General features: G+C 38.4%; 1 protein-coding gene across 1 annotated transcript in view; it reads right to left on the bottom strand.

The window, feature by feature from the left end:
* Positions 1 to 14176, bottom strand: part of RNF130 (ring finger protein 130) — a 51039-nt gene that overhangs the window by 30862 nt on the left and 6001 nt on the right. The window contains exon 3 of the mRNA XM_009322753.1: positions 7318 to 7512. Within this exon, the coding sequence (XP_009321028.1) occupies positions 7318 to 7512 (195 nt within the window). The remainder of the gene's footprint in view (positions 1 to 7317; positions 7513 to 14176) is intronic.

Genomic DNA, 14176 nt, shown 5'->3' with positions numbered 1-14176 from the left:
CTTTCCAATGCCCGCCCTCCTTCATTATTCTGAAGCATCGTTTCTTGTTTAATGTTCTCGCCATATTTTACCACAGCTTTTTAATCTACTATTACCAAGAGTTCCTAAAAGGAGAGCTAAATAGCAAAATCAGTTGATGAAACTGTTGGGCCATATTTAGATTACAACTGCTGACACATTATTTCATAACCCAATTGCTCTATTCTGACACTCACGGAGACGTTTCTTAAGGAGAGATCTGCGTAAGATCAAAACAGGAGTCACAGCTAAATCCTCCTGCTTCATTCACAAGTCCCAATCATGCTGATACACGTGAGATGGTGGAGCTATGACCCTGCATTTGCTCAAGCTTGACAAGGGCCAGTTGTCTCTGCTACACCCAGCACACCCCACTCAAGAAAACTGACACTTACAGTCTCTCAAAGATACAATGCAGTATTAGTATGTAGGAGAGAGGTGTTAAGACTCCAGCTTCACTGCAGATCATTTCCTCTCCACCAACCTCACCCAGACAGCTCCTTTTTATCTTCTATCGTAACTCATATGACACTAAGCACTGTTAGAAGAATTAAGATCCTTTTATTAAGCTACAAGATGCACCCACCTCTTCTCTAAGCCTCCCACAAGTTCCTGAATCTCTGCCCCATCTTGCTTTTTGAAAGCAAAAATACGCTACTTCAATGCTTCTGATGGGCACCAGGAGGACAGATTCATGACTGGGCTGAGAAGAGGGGAGCACCAGAAGGGAGAATTTATACATCTCTGGAACCAGAGCTGTAGCAGAGTTCACTCAAAATGGTAAGGACACTGGGTTCGGGGGTTTGTTCGTTTTTTTCCCCTTTACTTTTGACTGCCTTGACTGTTCTACTTATATTGCATATTCCCTTTCTGTAGAAGGACTTTTATTTTCTGGGAATTACAGTTATGTATATTTTTTAATGCATGTGACCTTTTGGGTTCTTTACACTAGGGAAAAACCAGCCTAGATAAGGAAAAAGCAGACAGATGTTGCAATGATTTTACAGACATTTCACACGTTTTTCTCTTTTAGTGATGCTTCTTTGCTTCTACTTGCATTACAATTTTTTTGAAAAGGAAACGGACATTCCACTTAAATAATGCCGGAATAATAATAAAAAAAAACTTTGTACAAAGGTATTTATCATTTTATCATCCCCTTTCCACAATCTGTACAGTTTTCTTTATTTCATACGCATAGTTTTACAAGGCATTTAACTATGTATTACAGTGAGTAAACTGCATTTGCAGTCCTATTTAATGAATAGTTTTACTGTTAAGGTATTAGTATGCTAACAAAGTAGACCAAATTTTATATTCAAACCTTGAACAAATGCAAATTAATAAAAAGCAGACGGTTCACATTAAGTTTTGACTAGGGAAATGGTGTAATCCTAACATGACACATTACCAATAAAAGGTTCCTCATGTCACAATTTCACATATTTCCAAAATAAGTTTCAAAAGATATTTCTGCTTATTTGAAAACAACCTTCCTTCACATCTACTTCTGAACAATGTCCAAAACCTGTTACCTTAGATCTGGATTCAACACCCAATCATTGATTACAGTGTCACATTCTTGATTAATCAATAATGTTAATGTAATGTGACCTTTTTGGTCCATTCATCAATTTAAGACACACTTGGATTTTGGTAACTAAAAGTCTCTGTAATCTTGCATTCTGTAATGTGACCGGGTGCTGGTAGGTGCCTCCCATTTTGATATTTCTGGATAGCAGTTTGTATTCCCACTAATGGAAGTTGGAGCTAAAAAACCCAGGGATTTCTCATAAGGGTAGCCTGTGACGCTCACGTTATTTTCTTCTACCTACAGACAACTTCCATACAGATTCATCAATCTGGACAGTCATTCCAAACAAATTCAGCAAAACCCGAAAGAGAAGTGGCAAGAGAGCCTTACTCAAGGACACTACAAAATATTTTTAGAGCTTCATAAAGAGCATATTTGTAGATTAATATAATAAATTTCATCCCACCAAATCCATAGATTTTGGGAATTACTCTGCTGCTGGAGCTCAGACTTTGGATAAGAAAAAGAATGTAATTACTTACAGTCACTAACAGTCCCGTGGGCCTTTTCACAGTCACAGAACTAATTACCCTTTCAGCTGGCTAAGGAAAAACGAGCCTAACTGCTGTTATTTCAGTTGTGGATGAGGCATATACCATGCAGAACCACTGGTAAGAAGTTCTGCAAGGCACTGAGGCTATGTTAGCTTTGTAAAGGGGTTTCCCTGGCTTATCTTGAAGAGACAAGTGCTTCCTTATGGTCCAGAATCTGTGCTTCAAACACATTCCTCTCCACATCCCGTTAAGTGTCAGACACCTCCATCTACTGTATGACAGATTTTCCTGATGGATACACCTCCAAGAAACGCAGTGGGAAACAGGATTAACTCTAATGTTGTTGACACTTGATCCTCACATTTTCAATTAGCAAATATAAACAATACAAAATTATCAAAGATATGTAAACTATGGTTAGACTATTGATTGTTTTGTCTTTTTTAAAGCTTCAACTTTAATGACTCACCTCTCCCTCCTTTTCACTAATATTTCAGGGTAAATTAATAACAATAAGTTATAACAACAACATTGTAATATACAATAAAATTAGTTTTGAGCTGTAGATTAAAAGTAGACCTCAGTAATCCAGGGGAAGTTTTTCAGTGGATTTGGTACAGAGCCAAAATATTCGTCAGCACACATTTGTGCAAGATAATCTGCCACGCACCCTGCCATAGCTTTCACACATCAGTTCAGCTTACAGTTACATAAAGAGACATTTGTAAGAAAAAGGCAAGCAGCAGAGGAAGAGATGTGCTGCACGCAGCGAGAGTGCCACAACAGAGGAGAGTGGCCTTTCGACTGCTGATCTCTGCAGCCTACTCTACCCACTCCGAATTAGGGCAAGAACATGGAATAGCCATTAGATGGCAATAACTCCAAATTACTTCCTGTCCCTCCTGTCTCTGGCCCAGTGACCTAAAATAATCCACATAAAATGCATTCAGTTTTGTCACAGTTCAAAGCAAGTCCAGACCTTGCTTCCTCTGCTAGCGTGCTTTTTAAGCAAACAGAGGGCCATCAGAAATCCTCCCCTTGAAAGGAAACTCTTTCAGGGAGCCACTGTTGGGCAGCCCTCCCCCAGTACTCCGGCAGGGGAGCGTCATCTTCTGCGCACATCATGGAACAACTTCTTGCAAAGAACGAATGCATCGTTTCTTTAGAAGTGCAATGAAGACTGATCCTGAGAAAGATGTCTGCAACTTGTCCTAAAGACTTCAGAAGATTTACCTGTATCAGGTAAATCCTCTGAAAAAGATATTAATTAGAATTGTTTAAACCCTTCAGGAAATTTCTTCAGCACTGATGAACAGTAGTTATTGGAATCCAGCAGCTTCATTTTGACAGTCTTCTATATTTGTTTATATTTTTCTATTTATATTTGTTCCATAAATTCTGAGTATGAAATTCTAACTTTAGAGGCTTCTTTGGCTTATATTCTTTTCTATAAATCCAAATAAAAGTCTAGATTTTAATAGATAAGTTCAACATAAAATTTAACTATTTTGTACTTGACAAGACTGTCTGCACCACACACAAACAAAAAAAAAGAATTAAAATGCTATTTTACCTGCACTTCCTTCCTATTCCCATAACTGATTATAAAGGAGACAGCTACTACATATTTTCTCTACCACATAGGCTCTTTTTTACATTAGACAATATTTGTTCTGCTTTAACAGAAGTAGCAAGCAAAACCACTCATAACACTGCCTTCCTGCCAGTGATATCATAGTCTAACATAACCTATGCTGGGAAGGACGTCCTTCACTTAGGTTGATAAAGGACATCTACAAGAATGCGTAAAATAAGTTTATTTTACATGCACACAGTAATACATACAAGGATATACACAGAGAAAAGAAAATGTTGCAAATAACATTAACAGAAAAAAGAAAAAAATATACTTAAAAAGTTCACCAACTCCTTAGGGTCAATATCTACTTTAAAACTCAACTTGAAGTCGATGGGGGAGAGACTTAGTGGACTATCACACAAGAAAAAGGAAATTCTGATATTAGCAATAGAAACTGTCCATTTGACATGGTGATGAAAGACCGATTCAAGAGTGACAGTTGTTATCTAGCCACCAGAAGGAATTTGCATTCTGCTAAGTAATATGTTGAGTATGAACAAATTTCCATAAGATTAAAATTTTCAAATGTGTGTTCAAGCATAAGATAACTTGGATAAAATATTAATCCCATAGGTGAGAACTGCTTACTGAGCTCTTTTCATAGGGAAACGCCTCTCTGCAGGTGGGCAACATACATAAATCTATATAACATTTTACTTATTTTTAGCACAGACGTTACCTAAGCTGGTGATTGGAATTCATGCAAATATCAAAGTAGGAAAGCATGCAGTTCACAGAGTGTGCATTATCAGAAGTTGCCGCTTTCCTCTCTGCTTCACCAGGAAGACAGAATATTCCTAAGGTTTGGTACGCAGCAGTATAAAAGTTATGTTACAGTGATAAAATAACACAAGGTCTATTTTTAGTTGTCTACAGAAAGAAAACGTAGAGCCATGAACCTGGTCATCATAATACAGTTGCAAAATTGTCTTGTGAAGAATGCATTTTTAAAAGAATAGAGGAATACTGCAGAGCCCTAGACATCACATGGAAATAAGACCAACTTGGTGGCTCACCTTCGTTTTCACTTTATATCAACTCTATTTAACACATATTTAACTGAATCAGCAGCAGAACAGCTATCAAATACACAGGGTCAACTCCTCCTGACCTTTAGGGATAGAAAATACTAAAAAGAGATGAGATGTAGTGCACCGGAATATCTAATTAGCAGATGATGTGGTCATTTACCACCTAAAAAGCATACAAGCAGTGATATGCTTGAAAAGGCAGAAAAAAAGACCAGAGAGCCTTGAATGTGTGTAAGACTGCTTTACATACAACATTTGTTTGAATAGGCTCGTCACGTAAGCATAGGTTCATGAATCTACATCCCACTTGGAATGATTCTCAAAGGGAATGCTGGATCCCAAACCCTCCCTGCGCTGAGGCTAACACCAAAGGACTACTCTACATCTCAGTTACACACACTTGCAGTTCTTACATCAAGCAAACGGGAAGTTAGTTATAGGAAGCTCTGCAAAGCGCAGATTGCTAAGGAGATCCCTTCCATGACCATAATGCAATCAAAACAAAAGCTGTGGAGCAACTTTCCTCTTCATTACAGCACAGTGCTAAGGTGGTACTTGAGTTCTAGATAATTACTTTCAGTCTGTCGCATAGTTTGAACACTTCAAGTCCAATATTAATTTTGAGATAGTGCCTACAGCCCAAATCAGCGACAGAGATTCCAGTATACCAGGGACTGAGTACATGCAGCTAAAAACCAGCATCTCAAATACTCAAAGAAAAAATATACATAATCTCCAGTAATTATGTTTTTTTTAAAGCTTGCCATAAATATTTGGAAGTCAACATGCTGAAGACAGTATTAGCTTTTTTCCAAATATCAAATATCCAAACAGTTGCCTGGCTAGCTTACAAGACATGATTTTACCCATAGGGGCTCTCGCATTTTGTAACTTGAGACATTATTTCAACCTACCAGGACCACTAGACCTATTGCTGTAGTTTCAAAGGCAACACACTGGTCTTCAGAGCTGAAACACTGAGTGAACTAGGATTTCCTAATAAAAGACAAACACCATCCCACTGCTATGAAAGCACCTGCCAAATCTAACAGCATTATGAGAAAGAAGGCGTTAAAGTTATAACAAACCCATTATATGATTTAACATGTAATAGTAATGTAATAACAAACAATACATTTAACAATGTATTGTTATTGGTAGTTTTTTTATGCCACAGTAAGGTATTCCAGGCCACAAGACTAGTCACAAATCATTGCCAAACAGACTGCAGACCTTACAACCTTACAGGTATTTCAAAGAAAGACCTGAGCTGAAGGTTTAGGAGAGTACTACATCAGCAGAGAGAGAAGTGGCAAAAAACCACAAAAGGAAGGTGGTAAAAAGTGTTTCACTAGAATATGGGACTTTTTGCCTGCAGATTGCTTGCAAAAATGTCTAAGGAAGGTACCTAAGAGAAAAATGGATTTTCAACAGGCTTTGAAGTGCTACACAGAGGTCAAAATCTCCCTGGAAAATTCCTGTGGTATACAGCATTGGGACGGTCAAACCTCACTAAACCAGAAGCAACCACAAGACATTTCCCTTGTAAAAAAGCGAGAAAGAAGCAACCATAGCACTTTTTTAGTAAAAGAATTCAATTCTAATTGTGTGACAGTATGCAGAGCAATAATTAGGAAATTCCAGTTTCCAAGCAACCCCCTATGCTTAAAGAAAAAGGACTGAAAATATTCTAGGGAAAAAAAAAAAGATCGGCTAGCAGTACAGCCATCAAATATAGAAATATACCTTTTCTGGTTAAGCTAAATAATTCCAAATTGAGAAAACCTTCGGGAAAAACAAAAAATGTAGTTATCAAAATTGCGAAAATCATTTTTAACCAAGGAAAATGTTTATGTATGAGGCTCCCACTGGCTAAAGTAACTCACTAGTAACAGTGAAATTTTACACATAGATAGCCCTAAAAAAGTAGAAATCTGTAGAAATCTAGATTTTCAGCATTATTCTAGACCAGCAATAGACTAATTCTAGACAACTTAGAGGCAACTGCTCTCTGAATCACTAAGTTTTTTTGATTCCTGTGTGGCACTCAAAGACACATTGTAGAAAAAAAACCCTCTGTAAACTGTCATTAAAAAAAGCATGCAAGCTCAGATGTAACTGTTAACATTTGAAAGTCCCCACCATAACAGTCAGTTGAAGACATGCTACTATAAAAATTCTTCAGGTACAGATGCTATGTAAAATTTTAGACCTTCCATTATATGTTAGCTTTTCTTCTTCAGAAAGGTTTGAAACGGATTGCTCCTAAGATCTTACAGATATTTCCTCACTCCAAAACACCCATACCCCACTGCAGAGGGAAGTGTTCCTCATTGGATAAAACATACGCTAAAGGAAAACAGCTTTTCAGAATTATTGGCTTATTTCGCTACATTGCATCCATGTAAACAGCATTAGAGAACAGGCTATTTCAAATAGCATCATCTGTGTACTGCCAAGAGCTCTTTAGCAATAGTTTATATAGCAAAAGAGTACTCGGGCAAAAAAGAATTATAGTGAAAGAGATTCAGTTTTATTTACCTTGATGAGTCATCGTGACAGGTTCTTCACTGGATATATTGTTGTAAATGACCACAGCTGTGGCATTATGTGAAGCTGCTCTCAGTATTTTCTCTCTAAATGTACAGTTTCCTCGCTGCAGTAAAGCAATCCATTGCTTGGTGTTTGGTGGAACTTGGAAACGTGTTCGAGGGTCACAGCCCAGGCGATCTGCAACTGAAATGGGAAATACATTTACACAGATGGCAAGTTGTTCAAACAGGTAAAAAAGAAGAAACCTAACTCCAAGTTTTGCTGAATTACTTAACTATTATGCACTGGGAAGCCACTATCCTCTTGTTAATAAAGCCTAAAGCTAACTGCATTCTTATGAAAGTCTTTAAAAAAAAAAAAGTCTCGCACATTGAAAGCTGTGACTATATACCCGAGAATTAGGCTCACTAACATAAGCTATTTTTAACTCTAGTGCAGCTAGAACAATGAATTTACATTTGAATCAATACCTGCCTACAGGCTGAAAAACATTAGAATATGGTTCATATGCTATAGGCATTTATGAAACAGCTGTTTAGCAGTCATTCTGGGGAGTGTAACTTTCTTTTCTTTCTAATGCAGTCACAAATATCACTGCAGCGGGAAGTCTAATTAAACAAAGGAGATTGTGAAAACAAGATTTCAGAGTTATCTGCCATGTGCAGGCTACTGTGAAAAAAGGACGCTATTAAAGCTGATCTTGTAAAACCCCAGCAGCCAACATCAGCTTTTTATGTATGCACATTTTGTCTGCAAGGAAGTGCATTCATATTCAGAGAGAAACAAATGGTTTTGCAAACACGATGCACTCAAGTTGTCAGCTAAACAGGTATTAATGGTATAAAGGAAGAGTAACAGAAATGGCAAACGCCAGATGTCTGAATTCAACAGTATGCAAAGCTCTTCTTTTGTCCCTTCTGATGCTGTAATATACCCTGGAACAACCGAAAGCCACACAGAGCTATGTACAACAGGTACAAAATGCAATGCAGAAGATAACTCCACAGTACAGCAGCTGAAACTGATGAAAGACTTTTCTGTTTACTCAACTGGAAACACACAGTTTAGTCTGATGCTCTGGTCATATCATTAAAGGATTTTAGAAATTTAGAGCCAACAGTAACTTACAATACAAATATATTTACCGTTTCAAACACCAAGAGTGTAACAATCTTTGGCTACTAAAAATGGTTGGGATAAACAGTGATTTTTCAAGACTTATGCAAATAAATTTATTTGCATAATCGCTCTGAAAACATTACAAATCCTACAGCAATTCAAACGAAGCGTCCCATAAAATTTTCCTTTTAAAGAAGTGAGTTCTTCAGCACAGACTATGGGATTTCAGCAAAAGGTCTACCACAAAAAATATCCAGTTTAACATATCAGCTGGAAACAAAACAAAAGATCTTTTTAAGCATTCTCAGCTTAACGTAGCTCAGGTTAAAACCTATAACAAAACAAAGGAGATTCAAACAGCTAAAGGATCTTTTCTGAAACAAGGAAGAAAATCTTTTGCTTGCCTGAAGAAAACTAGTGCAGATGAATCTATATTGTGGCAGCCGTACAGGAAGTCGTTGCATCTCTTAATTTGGACAAGAAGTGCCTCTCCCTGTTCCCCTGGAAGGAGGGTGGGGAGCCAGATATAAGCACATCCTTTCCACAATTGTTTTTCAAGGCTGTATTAGACATTTCAGACACGGAGGGCTATTTGCTGTATTTTTGTATTTGTGCTTTTGTTTTATACAGGGATCAGGGAAAATCTGAAATATAGATGCTTGAAGCTGATTTTTGTGGCGTATTTTCTTCCATTGCCCTAACATTGTTACTCGAATCCCTTTGGAAATTGCTAGCTAGCACTGATGCACACATGTTGATTTGGAGCACTGGTGATGGCCATCATGAAGAGCAATGATTATAGGAGTGCACTTGCATATTGACTGCACTTTTGTAGCTTGTTTTTGTAGTCTTAAATTTAAGAGAACGGTACATTTTTTAAAGGAGTTACAGTCCTTTTTGAAAATGTGATAGAACCATAACAGCACATGTGCAAGCAATCTTGATGTTCTCTGTTAAGATAAAAGCAGTTTACTGTTTAATGCACACTTCCCCCTTGTTCAGAACATTTCCACTTAAAAATGTGGGAGGGGGAAAGAACCGGCAGACTGTGATAGGGAGTTTCTCAAGCCTTGAAAGCTACAAATCCCATCCTTCTCCAGTGAAATCATATTCAAGAATCTCAGGTGTGATACATCCTTTGGAAAATACCGTTCAATAAATGGCCACAATTCCACAGAATCTCCTCAAACTGCCAAAATTAACTCTGAAAGTAGACACTATGGCCAACATAAATTTACTCAAAATATATGGCATGGATGAAGAGCAGTAATCCTACGGATTACGTACAGTTTGCTTCAGTACAATCATGCTCAAAACTAAAATAGCAAGTGAAAACAAAAATGGCCACAAAAATAGGGTAACGGACTATTAGAATGAAAAATCACAAAAGCAATAAAAGGCACCTTGAAAAGGGAGGCAGCATTCTCGAAAGTCTGCTATATAATTCAGTTTTATAAAAATTTACGTAGGCACCTTTAAATTTGTAGGGCTTGAAATTTTTAGCTTAAAAAACGACAGAGAAAGTAGTAAGAGATAACAGAAACCGCATCTGTGGGAAAAGTAGTACAAAATTTTCTACCACAGTAGAGATCAAAGTCTCTCTCAGCTGTGGACAGAGCTATGAAATGTTACTTATACGAGCAACAGGATTAGGAAACAAGATATTAAGAGATAAAAGCCTCCCAGATATAGACCAACAAACACCACTCAAATGCATACAGCATGTTGTTCCTGACGAGGTGGATTCAGTATGTCCTGATGAAAATTTAACAGCTGACAATATTATTTTAGCACTATTTAAGTAATACAAAAACATTAAAGAAAATCTGGTTGTTTTAGATAAACCTGAACTGAACAACTGCAAGTCACTTGAGATTTAGTGAAAAGTCACAACCCACTTTTCTTTACATTAGTATCCTATTTACACCACACAAACGTTACGTTATCTTTTAACTAAATAAAATTCAGGAACAATAGTGGAAAGTCTGAGTTTTTCTGCTCTTTTTTCAATAGACTTAATACACTCTGAAAAAGAGTGAAAGTCTTATAATCACGGTCACCCTTCTAGCATAGCGAGCTGGCTAAAATAAAACATCTGCGATACAGCTAACGTGCCAGGCACATCAGTTGGCATTGTAAGGGACATAGATAAATGAACAGTGTCAGCAAGAACCATCATCGATAGCTCTCCATTATCATGCCATCTATGCTCTGTTGTCCAAAGTCCAATTAGGATCTAAAAGACTAGGGCTTGCAAGTATTACCTGGATGATGTCCATGCCAGAATGAAAAGGAACTTCACATTAAATTAAAGTTATTCTAAAACAAATCACTTCCACATAGAAAGATACGATCAGAAGTCACTCGTGTAATTTCACAATTTCAGAAGATATAAGCATACAGAAAGCCATCTGTTTCCCTATAGGCGTGCTACTCTTCCAGCTTATTTGAAATGTAAGTTATTTACTCTGCCTTTCCTCTCTCCATGTCTACCTATGTACCATGAATGTGTTGGCAAAAAAACAGTTTTCTGTTAGAAGTGGCAGCCTGCTGGGTTAAAGAGCTATGTACAATGTTGTTGTAAATATCTCCCTTCCTACCGTAAGCCCCAACACCACAGAAGAGCCTCTTTACAGAAGGATCAGGTGTGATTTAAGTATCTACAGTTGGGCTGCACATTTGTTCTCAACTTTAGGACAGCTTCAGTTTCCTCTTGCAGAACACACAGGGCTGCTCAACTTGCATGTAACTGTTTCTCCTTAAGCATTTTTTTAAATTCAAGAGCCCTTCCTGCCAAAAGACTAATGTCTGTGACAGCATTTTAGGGATTCATGTGAAAGAAATAGTTAATAAAGCAATAGATCCAGCCAGGCTTCCTCAATCACTGAAGAAGTATTGGCAAGCTTACATTAGAACAGCAACAGTACTTTCCTCCTCAACTGCTCCAAGTGCTTGACCAGGTCCTTTAGCCTTCCCTCTGTAAGAGGGATAGCCATTTTGTGGTAGCAAAAATGAAATTAATAGGTCAGCTGTCAGAGGCTTTGCCAGAAGTAAGTACACACCTGCCTGAATGCAGACTGTCTCCTTCTACTTCCGAACCATGACTGGGTTTGCTTTCTCTCATATACTAGGTGTTTATGTTGCTCTTGCATTGCTTAGAATGTAGCTGTGACATCCCGCTTCAGCCAAGGTTGCTGCATTGACTGTTATCAGACTTTGTCCCCTTTTCACAGAAACAGGCCAGTGCCATGATCCTACACCCTGGGCATTAACTATGTTATTCCATGGTTTTTTTTCCTTTAAAAAAAAAAAAAGATCAGATATCTTGATATTGATTGCATCTCAGCTGATACTCTACTCTCTGAGGTCAGCACCAGTTGCCCGAGCTGGTCTGTCTCAGCTACGCATACAGAAATAATTTTAAAGTCTGACCTTCAATCACTGTGATACAATAGGTGGAAAGACACCACCAAAATTTTGAGGGGCAGCACATCAAGAGATTGGCTGGGAAAGAAAACAGCACATGAGAAGATGCAGTTCCATGCAGCCTGTGCCCCAAAGCATTCCCTCCCTCCAGCAGGCACTGCCCAGGCAGGTGCTACGTAGCACACCTGACTGGCAAAACAGACAGCCTTGTGCAACACAGTAATTATAATCCTGTGATAAAGTTTCCAGAAAAGGAATTCAGCTGGGAAATTTACAGAAGCAACACAGCAGCATTGATTCTTGCTTATTGCAAGGAAGGGTACTAGTTATTTGCTATCCCATTAGGGTTTAATACATATAATACATCTTTTCTTTCAATGTATTACTACTTGTGGTATTATCAATATAGTCCTTATTCAAGCCAGTTATAATCTCCACTTTTTAAAAGTTGTGTCAACAAATTATGTACAGCAATATTTTATTTTCAAGAGCTATTTCAGGTAATTGCTTTGACTAAAGCTGGCTTTAACACTAAAAGAAACTCTTTGAACAAGAGGTAATCTTGTTTCAGGGAAGAAGTTAAACAAAGGAAAAATCACTGAAGCTTAAGAGAGTCCTGTAGTAGTTCAGATTTAATCTTGTTAGCTCAGTAAGTACACTACGATTATGGCTATATAACCTCCACTTTTGTTGTCAATCAATGACTACAAATTAAGCTGGATACTGAGACCAACGGTAAACGATAGATGCATGCACAAGATTTTTCTTCCACTATTCTATATTTATTGATGCATTTGCTTGTTGCATTGTCCTAAAGCTTAGTATTTTGGATTCTGGGCGAGAAAGGAACACAAAATTCTGTCTGAATGTTACCTAAAGCTCTGCAGTTACCAGGAAACTGCCGTTTTAAGCCTTCTGCAGCTAAAACTTGTTCACACAACATGTGTGAAGTGTCAGATGCTACAAAATGCTATAGTTACAGCACCATGCACAAGATATACCTCCATTCCTAACATTGTGCCAATATTGTTTCTTCCCCACTTCCACCTTTTTCTAACATGTTTTTCGTCAAATTCTCAGTCTCCTTGCCCAGCCACAACCCTACTACCCCTTCAGCAGACATCTCCCCTTTCTACAAGTTCTTTCTCCAATGCAGCTTTCATACATCCGTCACCTCCCCACAAGCCCTTTGGACTCCAGTCCCTTTCCATCCCCTCACCCCCTCGTTCCTGACCTATTGGCTCAGTGAGCCTTAATATTTTCAAGTTTAGCTTTGAGTCTGCTGCTATTTCACTTCCTATCAGTCCCATCTCCAGTCCTAACCACCCTGCCTGCTTCCCAGCCAAGGTGCATAAAACCTCACCTCCCGGCACGGTCTGACCATCTGCGAGGGGACTTCGAGAGCACACAGGACTGACATTTCCAGTCCTCAATTGCGTATCCAAACCCAGGAATGACATGCAATAACTCAGACTCAATAGTTACAGAAGAATCCTGTTCACCATGGAGAACATTTTTGAGGGAGCTAAGCCACAAAGCCCTGCAGTTTCTACCAACAATCATTAAAGTGAGTTTTCAATGGCTTCTAGCTTGGTTTGTCATAGCAAGAGGAATGTGCCTGACACCTAAAGGTCAGCACCACAACTGGTGTCAGGCACCTAATACCAAAGATGCGCAAAAGCAGAGGACACTAGAGTGGCACGGGGCTGAACATTTACATGGTGCACGTACAGACACTGCCACAAGTACCTGCTGTGAGATGTTTGGGCTGAAGTGGCTGGTTCTACAAAGTCACAAATAACAGAGTAAGGGACTGAATAAGAAGTGCTCAGTGACCTCCCCGAAGAGGTAATATAACCTGAACTAAGCTATCAGAAAAGCTGCATTAGGCTGTGAAGATGCATTTCACCATTATCCTTCCATGCAGAATGAGAGGAGCATTTTTTAATAATCTGCAAGCATTCATATTAGAAGAGCATTTTAAACAGCTTCTGGATAAGAAATTATTTAAGTCGTGACAAAAGATTAACAAGTTAGAGGAAGTAAGAAAAGGAACTAGAAGTGGAAGAACAGAAAAGAAATTAATAGAGAAACTCTGCTGCTATCATGCATTTAATGCACTTGGAAAGATATGCGTACACAGGTGCTGTATTTACACCCCGTGGCCAACTGTGAGCGACAGCTCCCTGGAGCTACACTTCCACAAGTCACATTCACAAGCGGTCACGCAAATTACTGCCATATCACTTCCAGGGGAACATGGCTTTTGAAAGCCAGTATCAATTTCATACAAGGGTCTATA

The sequence above is a fragment of the Pygoscelis adeliae genome, unplaced genomic scaffold (genome assembly GCF_000699105.1).
Source record: "Pygoscelis adeliae isolate BGI_AS28 unplaced genomic scaffold, ASM69910v1 Scaffold34, whole genome shotgun sequence".
In the NCBI taxonomy this organism is placed as follows: domain Eukaryota; kingdom Metazoa; phylum Chordata; class Aves; order Sphenisciformes; family Spheniscidae; genus Pygoscelis; species Pygoscelis adeliae.
The sequence above is the reverse complement of the archived record's forward strand: the minus strand, read 5'-3'. Positions and strand labels throughout refer to the sequence as shown.